Raw genomic sequence first — 22,835 nt, 5'->3', positions numbered from 1 at the left:
CGGACATCCTACACAGGTACTCAGGAGCCAACCACTTGCACCAGCAGCAGAAAAATACCAGGGTGTGCATCAGCAGGAAGCTGAAATGAGGAGCAGAGCCAAGACACAAACCCAGGCACTGTGAGACATCCTGTGCGTGCCTCAAGGGGTATCTTCAACACTAGGCTGACTGTCTAACCCATGGTCTGTATGTTTTAGTATGCCTGCATGTGTGTGCTCATGCCAACACATACAGACACAGTCAGACACAGTTAGAGAAACAAATAATCCTGGTCAAAACAGACATGGGGGTGGGCCTGGCATGGTAGCCTAGTGGCTCAAGTCCTTATCTTGCACATGCTAAGCTCCCAAATGGGCGCTGGATCAGATCCCAGCTGGTCCACTTCCCTTTCAGTTCCCTGCTTGTGGCCTGGGAAAGCAGTAGAGGATTGCCCAAAGCCTTGGGACCCTATACTCATGTGGGAGATCTAGAAGAAACTCATAGCTTTATATCAGTTCCAGCCATTGCAGCCACTTGCAATGAACCAGTAGATGGAAAAATCTGTCTGCCTCTCCTGTATGTAGATCTCACTTTCCAATAAAAATAAATCTTAAAAATAAAAGAGAGATGTGGGGGTAAAGTCCAGAGGTTTTTCTTCTGCTCTACTACTTTATAGCCTTATGATATCACATAAATAATCCCATACTTGGTCACCCATCCTTGTTCAATAAAGAAAAATGAATGCGTAAAATAATCTATGGTTAAGATCAATGACTTACTGGTCTAGGAGGTTTTTCCCCCACTGTAACTGTTCAGACAATAATTCCACGTAGCATATCTCATTCTGTGAGATTTAAATTTTCATTAAAGTGAGACAGCAGACAGGCTTCCAAGGAAATAATGTGAATCTGTGCCCACATCCAACAGGGATAATGATTCTTTTAATTATAACTTACCAGACCAAATTCACAAAGACATGACAGGCAGGCATTAGGTAACTAAATAATAAACAGCGATTGTATTTCAGTGCTTGCATTTGAAAAGGAAAACTGCCTGAGAACCACTCCTTGATATTTCTTACATAATGTAATCCCTGAGTCTTGAAATAACGTCGTTTGAAGATGGATAGCCAATAACTTTATATAACCCTATGAACCTTAGAATGTAAGTGGAAACTGGCCAAACAGAGGATATTCTTTTTCATGCTGAGTGACCCCCTCTTTGTTACACAGATTCCTCCTCTATAATAACATGAATGGATTTACTTGAAAGAATAGGAAGAGAAGTGTAATCAACCTGATTATCAAAAAAAAAAAAAGCTTGAGCTTTAAATGAACTGACTATTTTAAAGTGAATGAGCTACTAAAAGGCACCACCAACAAATTGAAAATTAGTATGTGTACCTCCGTGTTTTATTTTCCTAGTAAGATGAAAGCGTAAGCACTAGCTTAGGTAGAAAGGCGGAGTTTGGACTCAGTGTGTCACCAAGGCTTCCGAAAGTAATAGGTAAGACCATATATTATATATATTTTTATAACTAGGAGTTGTAGTGCTTTTTATTTCTAAAGTTTCTTCAAGCATTTCATTGTAAACCACTATTCAGGAGAATACTGATTTACAACAAAGTACACTTGAAATTTGCAAAGCCAGTGTCTCTGCGTGTGTGCACTCATGTTTATGTGACAGAGTCTTGAAGCAGCAAAAAGCAAAACTCTCCAATGCGTTCGTAATGAGACAGAAAGGAAATTATTCATGTCATTTCTACTTCATGATTAGGACCCGGGATTACTCCACAAAGAGTTTTTAATACCAAAAATGAAGTGTTGAGTACTGGTTCACAGGTGTGGTCACTCATAATAATTCAGAAATTTTGGTAAATTAGGATATAATTAAGTAGAAAAAGCAGAAAGCCAAACAGGAAAATCGCTTTTGCTTTTCTCACATTTTTGTTATGGCCTTTAATGAGAATAGGATAAATATATTCACTTTTGACCTTCAGCAAATGAAACAGAGGCCTGTTGTAATTATCTAAATATGCCTTCAATAGTGTGAGAAGAATCACAGAATTAATTCTTGATACTCACATTTTAACCCGGACAGAAAAGAGCTCAGTCTAGGGAGTCCTACTGTTCTATAGTAATTGAACTATAAGATATTGGTGGACCCAGTGCAATGGTTCTGTCTATATCCTTGCCTTGCATGTGGTGGGATCCCAAATGAGAGCCGGTTCATGTTCCTTATGTTCCACTTCCCTTCTAACTCCCTCCTTAAGGCCTGGGAAAGCAGATGGCCCAAAGCCTTGGGACTTTGCACATGTGTAGGAGACCCAGAAGATGCTCCTGGCTCCTGGCTTCTGATTGTGGCCACTTGAAGAGTGAAATAGCAGATGGAAGATCTTTCCATCTCTTTTTCTTTCTGTAAATCATCCTTTCGAACAAATATAATATTTTCCTAAAAAATGTAAATTTCATGTCAATCAGAGTAAATGTATGAATTATGTTTGCAGATGGCCTAAAGATTAAAGCAAAGTTAATAACTGGTGTTATCACCAAATGGAAAGAACTAGGGTCTATCAAAATAAGAAAAGTTCAGTGGCATTTTTAGGGTCCTTCAAGATGTAAGAGTTTCCCTGTAGGACTTTAATTGTAGAATTTTCTACCAGAGCACTTGTTAGCTTGACTTTCAGAACAGGAAAAGAAGTCAACAGAGCTAATATAAGAAACTACAATGATGTCAAATAACAGAAGGTTGGGGTTCTGTCTTCAGTTAGATTGTAGTGAATACAGTTAAGCACAGATCAACTGCAAGGTCCACTTAAAAAAAGAAACAAAAAATTAAATAAACATAATCAATAAATCAAGGTAAAAGGGACTAATTATTCATGGGTGACAGCAGAAATGTAGATGGCCTTGAAGTCTAAGGTTTTAATAATTTCTTCTAGGAGAAGGAACAAAAATAATGTGTTGTCCTGGAGGTTGTAGCTGCGGGGAAAACGCAACACAATTTCACGAAGATAACGAAGTCTGTGATGTCAGTCCTACAAGTCCGTCATGGCGAGCATGAAGGACAGGCAGTTCATCAATATCATTCATGGATCATTACAACTTTTTAGTGGGGAATCAGTTCCATCAAAAGGATAGCATGACTGTTGGCAGCACCTACATGGCTGTGAGACACAGGACTAAGGACAGGATATGTAACATGATGCAGGTATGTTTAGGCTTGCCTAATATAGTCACATGCTATCTGAAGACTCTGCAGGAGTATGACACCTTAAGTAGAGAACTGACAAGCAAACGACAAGCATCTGTAGAAGCTAAGAATACTTGTGGTGGAAAAAAGAACTGATGGAGAGGAGGGAGACGTGACAGGCATTTTCAGACAGCACGTGCACTAGATCTCTACTGTGCAGTCCTGGAGAAAATAATTAGGACAAATAAGTAGAGCCAATAGAGGGATGGAACCTCGAATTTACACTTCAGAATATCAGACATGTGACAAAAGTGGCTGTTAGGGGAAGAAGAAATACCACTGTCATCACATCAGTTCTAGAACAACCTTGTATGAAGGTGTGGTAAAGATTCAAACTTGAGAAGGAAGATTGGAAAATCAGATTTTAAATGCCTTTCAACACATACTATATGAGTCACCACACAGAAAATGGCAGGTTCTGTTTTTCTGTAATGGATGGTTTGTGTTCATACAGGGGATTGCAGGATGAAGAAAGTAGAATGAATTAAAATTGTTAATACTGGGTGATCCACCTAGCTTGCTAAGAATTACAAAGAACTTGAACATCAAACATTTGAATCTCTGAATTCAATTCAGGCTCAATTAAACACTCTTTTACATGCTTCAGAAAACAATCCATAAGAATACAAAATCCAGGACAGAAGGAAGTCTGTAGCTGAATCATGAGGGCAGCCAACTTAGTCCCACTGTATCGTCAGTCAAAGCATCCAGCAGTGATAAGATGTGCTGCATTGTTGAGACACTTTTCTGTCTACATCAGATAAAAGTATTGAAAGCATGAGAATACATTTGTCATGTACTTTTTTATGACAGGGACTATGTTATCACTGTGTAGTCATTGATGGCTTCTTATTCAGAGAGCAAAGAACACAGATCTATATTTATAACTAAAGTGTTTACATACTTTGAATCAAATGTGCTATGACAAGATGAGAGATACTTCTCCTTTTAGGTAAAGAGCATCACTTCCCATCAGTGTCAGTTCCGTACAAAATCCATAGTCACAGAATAACTATATTTTTGCATCGGGAGCATTTGGCTCCTTTGTATGTCTTCTGCCATATCTTGATATCCGTGTCCTTCTCGATATAGAGGGAAACATAATTTGTACACGCAATACTGGGAGACTGGAAAATATTCCCACAAATAGATACACTTATTGGAGGATGCAATAGTCAAATCTGTACATGTACAGAGCATCTCCAGGAAAGGCAGACTTCAACTGCATTATGTGGCATGTGCAGGTGTTCTAGAGGTCAGACCATTTACTAATAAATGTAGAGACAGGTAAGTGATTGAAGTTTATATTAATATCCTGGAGTTCTAAACTTTACCTGAACATACAGAATTTTAAAATGTTATGATTTGAGACTTGAGAAGCATTTACTCAGTCTATAATTTTGCACAGAAAAAAGTGTATGCTGATCTACTTATGATTTTGAGATTAATATAGATTACTTTGATGATCTGAACTGCAGGTTATGGAGTGCTAAGTCTTATTAACGGATGCCATATCGATCTGTTACGCATTATGTTCACAATAATTTTGCTGGAAAAGTGAATTAATAACAATGAATTAATGAATAACTGATGAAATGACAAAACTAGCTTATATTATGACGCTGGAATTTCTTAGTACACTGGAATTTCTTAGGAAGAAAAAAAATCACTGTTTTTTAAACATAAAAATAATTCTGTCATTAATTTTGTAAAAGTATTCTTTTATCAAAAAATATAGAGACAGAGGGAGGGATGGAGGGAGGGAGAGAGAAAGAGAGATCCCCTGTCCACCAGATCATAGCCCAAAGCCCATTGGAGCTAAAGCTTTGTCAGGCTGAAGCAGGAGTCCCAGACCTCTGTGTCTCCCATGAGTGGCAGCGACCCAAGCACCCCAGTCATTATCTGCTCGCTCCCACAGGCAAGTTAGCACAAAGGTATATTTGAAGCTCAGTTAGCAGCTAATGGAACACAAATACTCTTATCTAGTATGTGGGTATCCCAAGCAGAAATGTTAACCTCAGGCCACTCGCCTATTCTTGATCCTTTCAAGGCTGACATAATCCAAAACTAATGCAATTATTCATGTTTACAACAAATATTGCTAAATGAATTCTCCTTTGGGAGCACATCAAATTGTATATTAGGGTTAAAGGCAAAAATGTGTTATACGCTAGAACCAGGAACACATAATTAAATTTGCTGAAGTAAATACAGATATGGTTCTACTATACAAGATCGTCACTCCAATGGCACAGAAGGTACAGAGAGCTTACAGTTCACCAATCCTGTAAGATGGATGGGCAATTTGAAAGTATAATTAACTAGTTACATGAATATCATACAGGCTCTCCAAATTAATTTTTAGGTTCACCACAGAGAGGGAAACACTGGGAAATCAGGCCAATATCGTTTTCTGAATTCTTTTCATTGCCCTTCCCTCTCAGCAGTTCTAAAACCAGTTCCTCCAGGGCTTTGCACAGACATTTCCACAATAAACCTTCCATCCTGTTACACAAGTCAAAAGCAAGGCTTCACTTGTTTTCTGATAGAGGCCCTATCCTTTATCACAGGGGCCTATTTTGAGCAGGCAGTGAAGCCAAACAGCCAACAGTGCTGCCCTGGATTCAAATCCTCCTGATACCAGAGTACATTACCTCATCCAAGCCTCAGTGTCCCCTTTGGGAAGATGAAGATAACTGAACCACCAAGCCTCACTTCCTTTTCATCATCCTCCACCTTCCTACCTAGCCATCATGTCCCTTTCTTCCAGGCAGTTTAGATTCACAGCCTTGTTTTAATCACTCAATCCTCTGCAAAAGCTCTTAAGTACCTTGACCTCCTTCTACTGTAGCAAATCACCAAACAGAAGAAACCCTACAACTGGCCTACCTCAGACCAGGAACTGCACAGAGAACCATGGAAGTAAACAGACCCTGACGTTTGGGCTACTTTTAATTTAATGTATGACAGAAAATCTCAAGCGCTCAGTACATACTGCTCAGTGATCATAAAACCATAGATACTCTGCTTTCTTTTCTAAAAACTAGGATCGCTATGGCTTAGTGTTTCCCATTTTCAAACACTCAATATCTGCTTTTCCAAGTCTTCCTTCTGTTGCTGCTATTTTCTTAAATACAGCATCTTCCCAGTTCCAAAGTGGGTAACATAACTGCCTCCACTTCTATTCTCTCTCCCCATCTTTGCTTATCTTCCAGTGAACTTCCTGTGCTCCTCCTTGAATGCTGGATCTTGTGTTTGTCTGCTGACCTTATCTAGGATTACATTTTGAAATGTTCCAAGATGTCTTGTGCAAAACACATGTTCCCTTCTGTATATTGTTTCTAAAAGCTACAGTGTCTCTCACATCAAAAAAAGCAACGAAAAAGAAAAACCTTCCTTGAGTCTACCACATCCTAAAGTTGTCACCCATTCCTTTGCTCCACTTTAAATCAGAATTCCTAAAAAATATCATTCACATCTCTTTGTGAAGGCTCTTAATACTTGCTCTCTCCATTTTCAAACCCATCTCACAGTATTAATTGACTCCCAGTTTAGCTCTATCTCTCATCTGCAGATGGCAGAAGGAATAGCACCCTATATTTGGGAAAATTGCTTTGGGTTTGGTGACTTAACCTGCTCACCATCTACCACTAGTCTTGTTCTAACTCTAGACTTATATTTGTGTTTAAAGTTTCAGCCTTTCCCCCTATGCTCTCTAAGGTGTCATGCATAGGACAACGATTCCTACATTGTCTATCTTCATCAGTCTCTGGCTGCCATCCCTACAAGGCAGTCTAATAGCTGCTTCAAGTTGGAAAGGTCCACAAAAGAATGGACCGTCCCTGCTAAACCAATGCATTCTCCATGCATCATCACATTAATCCACTCCACAATTCAATCATATGTTGTATCCCAAAGTCAACCCTTTACCCTGATCTTTCTCTTCCCACTGCTCCTTATATTTAATCCATCAATCCATTTGTTGGTTCTAGTTTCAACACACATCTGGATTTTTCCAATTCTTTCTTCATATTCTAAGATCCCCGACATCCAACTACAACATGACTCGATGAGCAGCTAAACTGTTCGTCAATAGCCTTTGTTCCTCCCTCTTCTGTCTCACCGCCTATTTTCTGCACAACGACTAGTGATTTTTTTTTAAAGTAAATCACACAATTGACCTTTCAAAATCTTTCCATCACCCTCAGAAAGATATCTTAACTTTCACTATGCCCTGGAAAGCCTCACCTAATCTGACTCATAAACTCATGAACTCATAACCTCATGACATCATAAACTCATGACCAATCCATACCATCATGCTAGGATTACAATGATGCAAAGACAATTCCCTGCTTATGGCTTCTGCCCTAGGAATCAGATTGCCTTGGAATCACTGACCCAGATCCACACAGCAGGCACCTTGAGAACATCCTTCCCTGATAACCTGCTTTCAATTGGTTCACACTTATCTATCACACTGCCCTGCACCATTCTCTTCACTAAAGCACTGCTTTCATGTGAACTGTTCATCTGTTAGATTATAAAGGTACCTTCCTTTATTAGAAATAAATTTTCAGAAAGTCATTGCTTTTACTGTTTGATCTTTTACTATAAGCTTTTCTAGCAATGAGCGTAACTCAAAGTTGATATCCCAGTCATTACTTTAATGATTAATAATTATATTTAATTATTATAACGAAGTCATCATAAATAGTGCTTTAATTAGCACATTGACAGGCACTAAACACCTGCAGAGTTACTTAATTCTATTAAACATACAGCAAGGATGCTGGTTACAGAAGCAGGCATTTATCACAGGGACTAAGTTGCTGCCTGGAATCTGAGTCCTATAGCAGCTGCTTCCATTTTAGTCTCAGTTCTTCTCCTAATGCCAGCTTCTGTTAGTGCACACAGGGGGAGCAGGAGGTTATGCCCCAAGTAGCTGCATCCCTGTGACCCACATGAGTGGCTCTTGGTTTGTCCGGGCCTTGCTCTAGCTATTTTAGGGATGTGGGGAATAAACCACCAACAGAAGCTTTCTCTGTCTCACTACATTTCAAATAAATAAAGAAAAAAAAATGTTGACAGGCATTGTGGTACCATGTGCTAAAACTGCTGGTTGGGATCCCTGCCCTCCATATCAGAGTGCTAGTCTGAATCATAGGCACTCTGCCTACGATCTAGCACCATGCTACTGTATGCTGGGAGGCAGAGGACAGCCCATGTGCTTGAGCATTCCGCCACCCAGGAGAGAGACATGCTTTGCCCAGCCCTCATTTTTGTGGGTACTATAGACCAGTGTATGCAGATCTCTTCCTCTCTCTCTCTCTCTCTCTCTCTCTCTCTCTCTTTCTCTCTCTCTCTCTCTCCCTCCTTCTCTCCCTCTCTTGCATGAAACAGCAGGATGTTGGACTTGTGACTGTTGCTGAAGGGCTACATGTACTATTGTAATAACTGAGTGAAAACAGTCGGGGGAGCTGGAATAGGGAGGGGGAAAGAGGAAATCCCTGAGCCTATGAACTGTATCAGGAAAAAATAAAATAAAATAAATGGTTAAAGGATCAATTTAGGTATTGATTGGGATCACTACCCAAATTGTGATCCGTGTGAGACTGATGTTGTGACCATATATACTATGTTTTCAGAGTTTCCCCAGAACAATCTTTGTGTATAATAATACTGCTTATGACTAACTGTGACTACTAGTTTTATCAGAAACTTTCCTAAAATAAAAATTATGGGATTATGGAATGCAAGTATTCAAAAAGCACTATTAATAATGAGAAGTGAGGTGCATCTTTTCAGCCTCTTAATGCATTTGCCTGTGACTAGCAGCCATTAAATTTATTTTCTGTAAGTGTAAGGATCTAAAAATTTAAGTGTTTTACTTCTCAATTAAAATGAAATAAAAATGCAATCATTTTTTCATGGATTAGTTTTATGAACTAAGTCAGGATACAGAACAAAGAGGGAGGGCTTCCAAGGTCTAGAAAGGAAGGTACTTCAGAGTTACTATTTAATATACTTTGAGTTTCACTTTGAGAAGATTACATTTTTTTCCAAGATGGACATTGATCATAGCTGAACAACAATGTAATATGAATGCCACTGAGCAATTCATTTGGAAAAGGTTAAAATGGTACAATTTATGTTAAGTATATTTCACTACTAGACTAGTCAACCTTTCATTACTAAGATGAAATACCCAAGATAAGCTACTTACAAAACAAGGAGGTTTAGTTTGGCTCATGGTTTTCCAGGTTTCCAGGTTCACAGCCTGGTTTCTGGAGGCTCTCTAGGTCCACTTCTTTTTTTTTTTTAAGTTTTTTTTAAAATTGTTAATCACATTGTATTATGTGATACAGTTTTATAGGCACTGGGATTCCCCCTACCCCTCCCATAACCCTACCCCCATGGTGGATTACTCCCCCTTGCTGCATATTCACAGTTGAAGTTCAATTGGGATTCATTCATTGCATGCATATACCTAGCATAGAGTACAGCATCTTATTGTCCAGATAAGTTCAGCGGTTTCTAGGTCCACTTCTTACTATCACCATTGATTTAGGATTTTTCCCCTCTAAGTATTATCAAATGATGATGTTTGGGATTAAACATACACATGAGTTTGAGATCCATGTCTAATTCAAATAACAAAAAATTCACATGTGTATGTGTATTCTGCAGTAGGATAGCAGAATACAAGTTCTACCCATTATAAATAAACCAAGCAACACTTTTGTTCTTGAAGGAATCTCACTAATTATTACATGTCCTCAGAAATAGACAACAATTGCACTAAAACACAGAGAAGCTACAAAATGAATATAACAACAACACACATGGTTTCTTGGTTTTCTATGTCTCTGGGGTCTCGTCATCTGCTTGATACGTACTTGTGTTGATCAGTGTGCTCAGCAGCCTGATGACTGGGAGCAGATCACATCCCAACACGATTCCAGACACCTGTTACTCTGTGGTGACCCAGTGATGCAGCCCTCAGATTTCCTCTCTATTTTCACCAGTAGCTAAGGATGTGAAAGCATCTGACACCAAATTCATTGGCTTGCTTTCAGTGTTGGAAATCAGTGTTTTTATTCTCCCTCTAAGTGGTTTCTGGGAAGACTGTACTGAGGAAATCAGAACTTTTCACACTATTACCTAGAAGACATCAGACCATGGGTGTGTTAGGGACTGATTGGACACTGATGTTTAGTGCTGAAACAGAAGACACGCCCATAGACATAGAAGGTATTGGAGAATGAGCATTTCAACATCAAGGTGATGTCAGATAATAAATGAGAGGAATCCCACATTCTGAATTGTTTGGATTTTAAATAACACTCACCTTTTGTGATAACTGGATTGGTGATAACCAAATTGTTTTAGGGGGTTGAATTTGTTAATAGTTAATGCCCTGAAGTCGCCTTGTAGTGTTCAGTTACTAGTAGCTGGACACTGAGATCCAGTAGTGAGTGATCAGTTTGCAGCTGCTCTTTTCTCCAGCTGTGTAAGCGTAAAATGCTTGAGTACAAGGTGTGAGTAAAAAGTATAAGGTATATAAAATGCTTGAGAAAAGATGTAAGTAAAAGGTCTGAGCATACTCACAGATGTTCAAAAGATTGCAGGGATTCTGCCTTTTGCCCTTTTATTTTATCCATGAGGGAATAGTGCTAACTCTGAAGTATTAGAGGAGATTAAATGTGGTTAGATGAAAAGCTGACTTTTTCTATCAAATTCCAACTCAAGTGTGAATGTCATGAAGGCAAAGTCAGAACCATATCCCCAGCACCATGCAGGATACATGCTTATTCAGAATTACTGTTGAATAAGTAAACTTAATAGGCACAATGACTTTGCCAACTTCTAAGGAATGCACACACCCTGCATCTTAGCATACTCTAAATGCATGCATTCTTACACCATTCAGAAGGGCGTTGAGGGCCAACATGAGTGCTTTGACTTCCTGGGGCTTGAGCTGTGTATTCTCCCAAACAAACCAAGTCCAGCATTTATTTGCACTGATTTTAATATGAATATATATTCTAAATAATATCTATAGTTAGTTTTTATAAAGTCCATATTGTGAAATGGTATTTTTTAAAAAGTTATTACACTTTAAGAAATTTTAACAGAAAAAATAATAATTTTACACTGCTTCATTATCCCCTGAAATCTAGTGTTTACAGGTTAAGTTATCACTCATAACAAAATTTATATTTACATTTACCCAGTGGGAGTAGAATCTACTCTGTTAGGGAATTGCAAGTTTGTAAAGGTAATTCACTATACTGGGTTTTTAAGAAAAAAAAAATAGTAAGATAATGTTCCTTTGTTATTTCATTTAAGCATTTAAAGATCTTTAATTTCAAATATCCAAAAAAAAAAAACCACTCATGGTTTCAGCTACTCTATAGGTGACCATAACCTTAATAAGGAAAAGTATGCATTGTCATTCATTCTGTACGATGAATGGTCAGTTCCACATATAGAATAAATTCCAGCAATCTCTCTGATAGAATATTATTGGTATCCAATTTCCTTGCTCACTGGTCATAAGATTATAAATTACATTCCATAACTGCAAATATGGTAGCAAATACATATTTAAAACAGGATTCTGTTCATTTGCGAAAAGAAAAATCCAAAGGAAAATGAATGATCTAAATTATATATACTCTTAATGCTACTATTCTTCCTTACCTGCAGTGTTCCTCGGCCAGGTCATTACTAGGGCCTGGGGACTCTTTCTCCCACAGGCTTCCAGTGTTGTCTATGCTGGCTCACAAAGGCAGGAATGTAACAGGGACCCAGGAACTGGAGCGGGGACTCCGCTCCAGGCACACCAGGGTGCGCTTAGCACCCCAAAGACTGCTACTTCTGTACCACAGAAATATCTCAAATTTCCATTTAAATATAGCTTGTTCCTTGAAATGGTAATATTCAAAGGGTAAATATTAACATATTTGTGAACTTCTGTTTTGTTTCAAACAAAAGAATATCAAAACAACATTATTTTGCCTTTTTCTGAATTAACATGTTGAGAATGAAAAAGCAATGATTTGATTATCCAATTTCTTTCTTGCGATGGTAACCCAAGAAAACCTTTTATGGTTTATAATGCCTCAGAATTCAGGAAATAAGAAAGCAGAAGGAGAAAGGAAGAAGAGGGAATAAGATAGTTTCTGGTGACTTGGCCTACAGTATTTATTCCATAAATCTAATGAACAAGTGAACTTTTCTAGCAGTGCAATGTTCCATATACCAACTACAAGAGAATACAAATAGAAGTGTTTGCTTCAAATACTGCATTGACAGAAATGAAAAGATTGCAGTGTGTGTGTGTGTGTGAGTGTGTGTGTGTGTGTGTGTGTGTGTGTGTGTGTGTGTGTGTGTGTGTGTATGAGATATATATATATTATTTGAAAATATTTATGTTGTTATGTAAGAACTCTCCATTTAGGAAGATAGTAAATGCATATACAAACTGGTCAGCATTTGGGGTCATTTAATAATGCCTTATTCCATTTCAGAAAATCACCCACCCTGTGCTGAAGTACACTTTTAGGTGACCTAAACACATAAACATAAAATACTCTATACATCAATGTCTACATTCCATCCTGAAGGAAAGATGAGAACTGAGGGAAGATGCTAATAATGTCACTAAGCAAGAACAACCATAATATGTCTCCAAAATTGCATTCATCAGCAACATACACTAATGATAACAATCTACTTGGAGTTGGGGATTTCACAGTTGAAGTGGCTCATCTAAATAACGTTTAATGGTTGCAAATCAGTGTGGAATTCTTCTGATTGTGTTTCTTATTGTTTTCTTTATCTTTTTTTTTCTCCTTGATTTGATTATTCTCTCCTTTCTGCATCTATATTTGTCCTACTAGGTTTTATCCAATTTGGTGCCCAAAATGTAAGAAGATAACAGTTTCAAAGACATTTCACCTGCGCTAAAATGAACGGACAGAAACAAATCTGATCAAAGCCAGAAACTCTGGCTTCATTATAGATTTTCACAAAGCTTGGCAAGGAATGGTGAATGCAATGAAATAATCACTTCTGACGTAGACTTCACATGTTATGTTATTGCTATTCCATGATAAGCTGATAAGAAAGGCAACTACCTGTTGAGTTGAGCAGAGTATAATATTGCCCTAAGTAAAGCAGAAGTGACCCCATGTTGAATCAGCTGATCAGCTTATTGGAGTTAATGTCTTAGCCCAAACTAACATTCCTTATCCCGGACAAACCTGTTCTTCCTACTCCAAGCATACCCTCCCTCCAGCACACCCTTCCTCCCTATCCTGAACACACCCTGCCAAAACTGAAGCCACAGCCTTTGGAGGCATTGACACTTGCTGCCTTACCCACGCCCCATCCCCTGCATGAAAACATGCATTAACTCCAACATTGTAAGCCCTAGGTGGCCATTTCCCCTACGTAGTGAGTCACTCACCACAGAGAAGAGGTCTCAAGCCATCTCCCACAAGGGAACAATCATCAGGCACTCTTTCTTGGCAACATACTCTCTGCCTGGCCTAACAGTTTCTCTCCCCCTCTTCCCCCTTTCCTCCCACTTCAGTCTCTCAAGTGTTTCTAATCACCTCCAAACCTCACATCATTACCTAGCAAGACTCTAGTATGAAAACAGAGAGAAAGGTTTGACACGGTTGGAAACTGTAACATCACATATAGTTTGTAAAAGGGAAAGCTAGTATGGGAACCAAGCATGTGAGTTACTTGATGACGTACAACTTCCTTGCAGTATCTTAGAGTTTGGAACCTGTTCTGGCGGACAGCCTCACTTGAGCAGTAAGCGAAGGCCTAGAGTACACACAACCCTATGACAGGGTGGTACTAGCACAATCTTATTTGCCCCGTTCTGTTGTATGACTTCAGTTTATATTCAACCTTGAGGCACACCCAAAATGACATGTATCTAGAAAACATATTTCTGACATTAGTCTACTCATTGATCCACACCGGCATTTGCTGAAGTTAAGTTCCTCTGAAAGTCATAGCTAGGAAAAAATAATGGCCTGGTAACATTGCTTCCTGAGTATAACCTTACTAGGTTTTCAAATGACCTTTGATGTTTCTAAGGACAGATGAAGAATTTTGAAACAATGTTCAATACTAATTGCTCTGTCTCGAAACGGATTTGATTTGGATTGGATGTTACTATAGGAATGTTCTATGCTGGAGAACACTGGTAACAGGAGACTATTTACTTGTTTGTTGATGGACTAGTCTTTTACTACTGTAGCATTCATAAAACCACGCGCTCTACATAAGGAAACAAATCCTTCATTTAAGGCATTCAAATCTAGCAGCAGAGGATGCAGGGCCGATGCTACCTTGTGTGCTTTGCCAGACAATCTCTTTGCATGGAAGCCATCACTCTGTACTGAAGATGATGCCTTGGTGGACAAAGGCTATGCATGAGCAATAGACAAGTCCGTCATGAACACTCATGTGACTTACCCTTGAATTAACCACTTCCAGGGAGACATTCTGAGGCGGAGCACTTGGCACTAAAAGGAACCAAACAAGATGTGAGGGTTATTGTCAGTCTTCAAGGAAACACCAGGTCTAATTTTTTTTAAAAGTATATCTTTTTCACAGTTAATAATGATAATTAGGCAGCTTAACCCAGGCAGCACTTCAAAAAACTTCCCACATGATAAATAACTACATTTGTTTATCTTTTCTCACTTAGTGGCTAGTTATCTAGGGAGCCCCCAAACTGTTAGGCAAAAAAGTACCTGCTTAGGTAATGATAAATCTTGCCATTTAATTACAGATTTCTTATGAAAACCTTCCCTGAGAAACCAATAAAAACACACCAAGAGATTTCCTAGAGTGGAGTTAAAAGCTTATGATATTGTGCATTGCTATATAGGCACGGCTTTATGATGAAATATGTCACTCTAATGGTCAGTAAAGATGTGTAATCCCTTTAAGGCCATTTTATTATCTCTTAAAAAGTGGAAAGAAAAAAATACCTCCTATTTAGTTTTAGCTGTGTATAATAAACTTATGTCATGGATGTGAGCAGATTTTCAAAAAGCATTTGGAAAGTCAATTCCATTAACAAAGAAATTGTCAGCTTTTCTTTGCAGATTTTTTAGGCATTTCATTTATTTGGCCTGCATTTCAATTTTCTCACTCCTCTGTGGAAATGGGAAGTCCATACACAGCTTCTTTTCTGACATGTGTAATGAATATTTAGCGTATCAGAAAAACGAATATTCTGTGATGTGAGTAATACACATGCAGCCATTCATTGAATGATCTTTCTGTGAGGAAATGTTTCAGATGCTTGGATGAGTCATAACTGCAAAAAAAGTATATTTTTCCACAAAAGAAATACAAGAATTTGATAAATTCCTAACACATTTTAATCTATACATTACAGAGTCCTAATTCAGATATAGCAAACTGATGGATAGAACAGACTTTTTTTAGACATTTTCAAGAATCCAAGGGCTGTTTTTGTCATGGTTTTACTTCTACACTACCTATGTTTGCTGAATTCATGCATGACTTATTCTTGGAATAAGAATTCTTAGAAGTCTCCTTGGATGACCAATTTTTTAAAAATTCACCTCTGAAAACATTAAAACACCCAAACAGAGAAGAGTTGCATGACGTGACTGGGTGGCAGCTCAGAAATGTACAGGATGGCATACATGTAACTGATGTGGCCTCAGCCTCAACAGTATTAACAGAAAGACGCTAGACTGAAGTGTGGGCACGTGAGATAGATGCTAAGGAAATGGAAGGCAACGATACAGATATGGAGTTAAAGAGATGATTATAAGGATGCATACACAAGACTGCTCTGTCTACACCACAGGCTGAGAAAGGCCCTGGCTTCTCTGAGTGCTCCTGACAGAGGGCATCTGATGTTCATTTCACAGTGATGTTTCCTGGCATTAGGTTCCTGAAATCCTTTTCTGCAGTGACAGACATCCTTGAAGTCCTAAACATTGCAACGATTCTAGAAGTTAATGAATAATAATCTATCTATCTCACTTATGACATTTAAAACCAAAGTAGAGAATAAGGCCACACTATTATGGTTCAGAGTGTGAATGAAATCTACATAAATTATGTAAAAGACTCATTTTCATTTGTTTGTCTTTTATTTGTATAATTATAAGTTGTGAAATCATTTATCCTGCCAATAAATACCCCTGTTCTGTCTTAAATAACAGAATTAGATGGACAGACATAAGAGTGACATTAAAATATGACACTGAAGTGGTGTTAATGTACAAAATAGTTTTTAATTTGAAATTGCAAATGAGCACCATTTCTGAGCGCTGCACACTGTCCTTCGTTTTTAAAAATTTTTTATTATTGTGTAAAAGAGCCACCCACATTAAAAACTGATATATATGTCAGGGAATAACAAGTCATTATTAAAATGTAAAACGTCAATAAGCCACAACAGTAAGCACAGAGACGTAGAACTCGTCCGAGAGGAGTGAGTTCGCTGCTTTGTCAACAATCAGAGCAGCGGGTGTACTTGCCTTCTCGCCCCTGCCTCCTTTCATGCATTGTCTTACGTTTATTTTTAATTTTATTTAAATTTCGCAAAATCATTATCATCATCATCTATTTTATAGTTCTCTAGTTTTCCCTGTCACTGCTTTGCCAAATTTATTCTCTCCATGATGATTTTTTTCATTTCATTATGGCATTTTAAGAGGGAATGTTTATCCTTTCACTTGTTAGACGAGGTAAAACGCTACATATTCCACGATCAGTGTTAAGACTTTCAATACCGTGTCTTTTGGCCTAAGTTCTTTTAAAATACTTTCACGGAGACAGATGTATTGAGAGTGGTCCATCATTTACACTGTTAACCATCTGAAACTGGTCCATCTTCATACAGAGGTAAGTTTGTAAAAGAACATTAATAGAGCAGACACATGCACTAAATGCACGTGAGCTCTTAGGCTGCGGTCCCACTGGGAGCACTGTTTGTGTACCCAGGCCCACGGTACATACATTGCTAAACTTTAAATTTGGTTACAATACACAGTGTGAATACAGTATCCAGATTTCTAATTTTCAAAAAAACTTTTGACATAGGGGATTAGGGGCAAACGGCAACCTTTCGTTTTGATACCAAGCACATTAAAGAAGTTTCACTGTTTTCAACTCACCATCAGAGAGCGTAACCACTGTTATGTCATCAGTAGATACTCCTGGCCCATAGCGATTGTACGCCAAGAATCGAAGAGAATATTCTGTGAATTTTTTCAGGCCTTCCAGTTTATAAGAGAGTCCATCAACTTCTATGTTCTGGAGACATAAAACACCAAAACTGTTATTAAGGAACTACATTAAGGTTGAAATGGCAGCCATTCAGTGTAATCAGTGAGTTGGTATTAGATTCTCCACACTATAGCCTCATAATGAGTCGTTGTAAAACCTAACTAGGGACACAGCCTTCCCCTCACTGAACCCCAAGCTACACCGCAGGTTCCTAGTTAAAACGGCATCAGGCTCGTTTTACAGTCATTAAGCTCCAATTAGTTTAACAGCACCCAGCATCCGGGGTGCGGGGTGCGATGGTTCTTTGCCCACACCACACCCTGAGCGGCAGAAGGCCGCTTGTCAGGCTGCAGGAGATTTACCTCTTCATCCAGCACACATCCATTCATCGGGGAATCACAGATTTCCCCTTTCATCTCGAAGGTGTGCCCATAGCTCTGGCAACTGTCTGACAGTTTGGCAACACTGTTACCTCCCAACTGCTGGCAGGTAAGCTGAGCCTGTTCCCGGGACCTCACAGAGGCAAGCTACGAAGCCCTGAAGGTGGGAGTCCAGGAGGAAGCCGGAGCCTGTCCCCCCCCAGGAGACCCACCATTGAGCCACACTGATGACTTTCAGACTTGCATCCTAGAGGATAACGGCCATGTGGGCCAGTGAAAGGCATTATAAAAGAGATAAAATACAAACAAAAATGCATGGAATAACGTTGGAAAATAAGAGCTAAAAATAGCATGGGGCTAAGCAAGAGAGGAGAAAAATTACATTTGTCTAGAAGAAACTTCTGTAACACTTGTTTTATGCTATGACTTGCAATGGAACCAGAACTATTTCTGGCAAAAACATTTAAAATTTTTTTCCTGACCACTGAGTTTATGTGGAAGCAGAAAAAGTCTCCTAGTGGAGGCAATTGCCATATGTCACTATATGCTTGCCCATGATTTCCACTGCCCCCAGCACACACAGAAGGTTGAAAGTAAGGAGCTAAACATCTAATTTGTATGAAAAATGGAAGTGTTAACTTCCACATGTCTTCCTAAACACTTGTTTGCTCTCACTTTTCCTTACTTTTCACTTTTTGGCAAGTGTCGGTGGCAACTTTGGATTCAAATTAAAATTTAAGGAAACAGAAGGGAGGCTTCTGAAATCCAAGCTCCACTTAAGCTGTGGAACATTGACAGGTCACAGCCTCACTGTGAGCAGAGGACAGAAATGATCCCCAATGCTTAAGAAAGCAAAAGAGGTAAATGGCGAACTCCATGGAATATAAGGAAAAATCATTCTTTAAGACTGGTGAAAATGAAAATGCCTTCTGGGACCAGGTGGGAAATGCAACATGGCTACTTACACCTGCAGGAATCCCTGTCATTGGACACGGGGAGGAGATACCAGCACCCTCTATATTGACTTCATCTCAGAGCCCATTTGCCTCTCTCAGCACCAGAAAACAATTGAATTGTTTACAGTTTCCAATAACAAGTACTTTATAATTAATTAGTTAGCCAATTAATGTGCTAAACAATGGACTTGCACGCCTTTTATTTCCTCAGTCCTGGAATCACTCAATAGTTAGAAGCAGTGGAGCTCATTCCGTGACCTACCTGCTCTTTGCCTGTGGACACTTCTGTGCAGAACAACCTGTATCCTTGAACTGGACCATTTGCATAGGCAGGGGGTTCCCAAGTAATAAGAATTGAGGTAGGTGAGGTAGATACAGCTTGCAGGTTTTCTACTGGCCCTGGAACTTGCACTGTACACAGAAGAAATCAATTAGGATAAGAAAGTTCCTTTTCTCGAGACAGACAAAAATCAAGCACTACTTTCGGAATTAGCTGTAATCAGAATGTAAAATACAAATAGAAAATATGAGACACGAGAAACACTTAAGTTTAAAATGAAGAAAGCTTACATTAATTGAAATTAATTATTGCACTTCACAGTCAAAGAAACTTATCAAAGGGTGTAAGTGACTAAGGGTAATGACAGAAGGAATAGGATTCTGAAGCTAAATCTTTATCTGGGGAACTTGGAAACGTTCCACTGTGCTACTAAACCACTGTTTATTCTTAATAACTACAGAAGGAAGATGAAATTAGTACATTATGGTTCTGACTGTAAATCAAAGAGGCAGCAGAGCTTGTATAATTTAACCAACTGTCTTCATGTGTGTCAGCATTTAAAAATTATTGCCCAATTTGGGGTCAATTAAATGAAAGTTTAAGATTTCATTTTCAATTTTATTTAGCAGTTTTACATTTTTCTCTCATAACTGTTACTTTATTAAACAAGCATAAGTAACTCAATTAGTATAAGTTAACAATCACTTAAGTAAAATGCAGGTATGTTTCACCATTCAGAAATTTTTAGATATTGTTAGCAGGAACCCATGTTTTTCTGCTTATGTATCTTCAGTCTTGACAGACACATTACTTCCCAACTTTTGTTTACAACTAGTAGTTTCCTTTAATTTTTTTTTTGGACAAATTTTCCAAGATTTTACCATAGGGGCCTCTTTAACCTGTTTGTGCTGTCCTTGTAACAGGCTGCATAAATATTATCAATTCTTTTACTTTCTAATATAAATACCTTAAAATGTTAGGGAAAAGTGGGATTATATATTGCTGTTTTTCCATGAATTTGTCAAAGACTTCCTATTTCCCAGACTCATCTTGATACTCTCCCTGTTCAGGAACTAGATATTTCTCCAATGATTTCTAGTTCTTCTCAGTGGGCAATATTATTAAAGATATATATCTGGATGCTACATCTCTTAACTGCTACTTAGATTTTTTTTTTTACTTCAAGGGTCTTTCGTTGAATAGAGATCAGAAACACATGCACGTGTTTGTATAGATACACTCACACACGTGTGTAGATATATATATATGTACATTTACTTATGCACACACTGCACACACTTGAATCGACAGCTGTGTGTAACCTTTGCATGACTCTATAACAGCTCCCAATACGAGTTCATCTCTATTGAGTTTGGTCTTGCCTCCTGGTTACTTTTTACTGTGCATTTCTTCCACAGTAAGAGTCCTTGTTCCCAAAAAGCTGCTTTTTAATCGACATTTTATAGTGTCTATACATGATGAAGCACCAAATAGTTTTTTTTTTGCAACAAAAAGGGTACAACTGAAAGTCAGTGTGTTTAGCGAAGTAATCCTTTCCCCCAAAATGTGCTTTCCCATACATCTGCAAGTTAGTACAGAATATAAACAGAAAACAATGCTTAAAATGAAAATGACATCTTACTATTGGATTATTGTTTGTAGCTCTTCCACATTCTTGAGGAACAGTATCATCTTTCTACTGTTCACTTGTTCAACATGATGGTTAGTGGGGTATTAATCTTGTGATTATAAAGTAAATTAAAAGCATTTGTTGCAAAAATTAAGAGGAAGGAGGGAGGAGTGAAGGATAAATGAAGGGAGGAAAGCAATGATTATTTTTTCTAATTGTATCTACCAAATACATGAAATCTTTCTGTATTAAAACATTTGAAGTTATAAAATATACTTAATAAAAGTGATCTTCATTAATACTCTTCCAAAAAGGGATAATTTTCGCATGAAAATTCTGTCCCACATGGAAAAACACAGGAGACAATGTTGAGCAAAGGGATATCTTGTCTTCTGTCCCATTTTATAGGGACATAACTAGATTTACAGAGAATCAGCCATTTGCTTTCTGGAGAACAACCAAATGAAATAAAAGCTCATCCATGAATGCTGCTTCACATGTTAGTAAACAGTAATTAAAACAAATTATCTGTATATGACTATTGATACATGCTAAAATACAAACATTTCAAGAAGGAGCATTTCTGATTATATGATGTGTTACTCCTCTAAGGAATAAAGATAAAGAAATGAAAGCATGACAGTTGAGTTTCTGCTCAAGGTACATCCAAGATTTTGACAAGATTTGTAGAGTGTGTGTATATATGCACACACACATGGCTCAGTACTGAGTAAAGTATCAATGAAATAGTTTCTTTTTTGCATTCTTATAGTTAAGAAATGTTTGCTAAGATTATAGCTCAATGAAAAAGATTCAGATTAAATGAGCAAATGGTAAGGATCTCCTCCACGCCCAAGAGACATACTTCAGACTGGATTTCCTGGGAATTTAGGATTCCAGCAGGACTGGAGACTAGTAAGTATCCGAGAGAAGTAAGGAACAGTTTATCTCGTAGGTTTCTGATCATACATTTCTAGTTCAATAGAAGAAAAGTGAGTAATAAGAAAGAACCCATGCGGACTTTGAGCTTTATCAGGCCAATGAGGAGAAAATGAAACGTGACCTCACTTCACCTGTCATATACACAGGAGGTAGCAACTTGGCAGTTAAGGAAGGAGTGTGCATAGCGCTTGTCAACCCCGAGAGTTTCCCAAGATTCCAAGTGTGCTATGGAAGAGAAGGGACGAATGATCTGTTCATACAGAAAGAAAAACATGAGAATCTGGAAAAGCAAGGTAAGAGGTCATCATTAGGAAGAGTCATACATGGTCAAGAGAGTGAGGGTATATTTAGCCCATTTATGACTCTGAAAATATTCAGGCTTAGAAAATTCTGGGTATCTGTCATAAAAATTGTACCACAGAATTATAAGGTGCCATGGGGACAGCATGGTTTAAGGGTCAAGGTAGAAGTCCTCTAAGAGAAAATCTCAATCTATATCCTGACTGCTAAGCTCAGCCAAGGCAACTCATTGTTCTAATTCTACAACTGGGGAGACAAGCCAGTACAGTCCATTTAGTTCCCTCAAATAACAGGAAAAATCATATTCTCCTTAAAGATATTCTTGCCAGAAGAAAATATGTAAAATGTGCATTAATAACTTTATGTTCAATTATAAGATGTCACAGTAATTCAGGTGATTTTGCCAATTTGGCACTATTACTACAGGTGCTCAGAAAAGTGTCTTTCCACTCATCTGAAGAAAATTAAAACTGGCATATGTGCTTATACAAGAAATACTATATGCACACGAGCCCCCGTGGCCTGTTGTTTTATAATGTCTTCATAAGATTAAATGTGGTTACTTAAGGCTGCTTTAATGTTATTAAGTGCTCTAATTTGGCTTCAGTTGATGTTGGTAGTGTCACCCTTAACCACCTGCTCACCAGCTGCATTTTTCTGCTTTCTCATGGTCACTGGACACTGTTAGGCAAAACCACACGCCTGTGTTCCCAGAATGACTTAATATAGACATAACAGACACTGGAGGTAGAGGTTCATTCACGGCACCTGGTTCAGGCATCCACTAATGGCAATACGCACTTTT

At 38.3% G+C, this 22,835-nt stretch overlaps 1 protein-coding gene across 1 annotated transcript in view; it reads right to left on the bottom strand.

Moving 5' to 3' along the window:
• The window catches only part of DCC (DCC netrin 1 receptor), an 891,673-nt gene that overhangs the window by 201,963 nt on the left and 666,875 nt on the right, over positions 1-22,835 (bottom strand). Inside the window, exons 10-12 of the mRNA XM_040984736.1 lie at positions 19,141-19,289; positions 17,431-17,569; positions 14,738-14,787 (exon numbers count right to left, since the gene is read on the bottom strand). Coding sequence (XP_040840670.1) covers positions 14,738-14,787; positions 17,431-17,569; positions 19,141-19,289 — 338 coding nt within the window. The remainder of the gene's footprint in view (positions 1-14,737; positions 14,788-17,430; positions 17,570-19,140; positions 19,290-22,835) is intronic.

This window comes from Ochotona curzoniae, unplaced genomic scaffold (genome assembly GCF_017591425.1).
Source record: "Ochotona curzoniae isolate NIBS_2020 unplaced genomic scaffold, NIBS_Ocur_1.0 contig_43, whole genome shotgun sequence".
Taxonomy (NCBI): domain Eukaryota; kingdom Metazoa; phylum Chordata; class Mammalia; order Lagomorpha; family Ochotonidae; genus Ochotona; species Ochotona curzoniae.
Note: the sequence above shows the minus strand (reverse complement) of the source record. Positions and strands in the feature narration are given on the sequence as shown.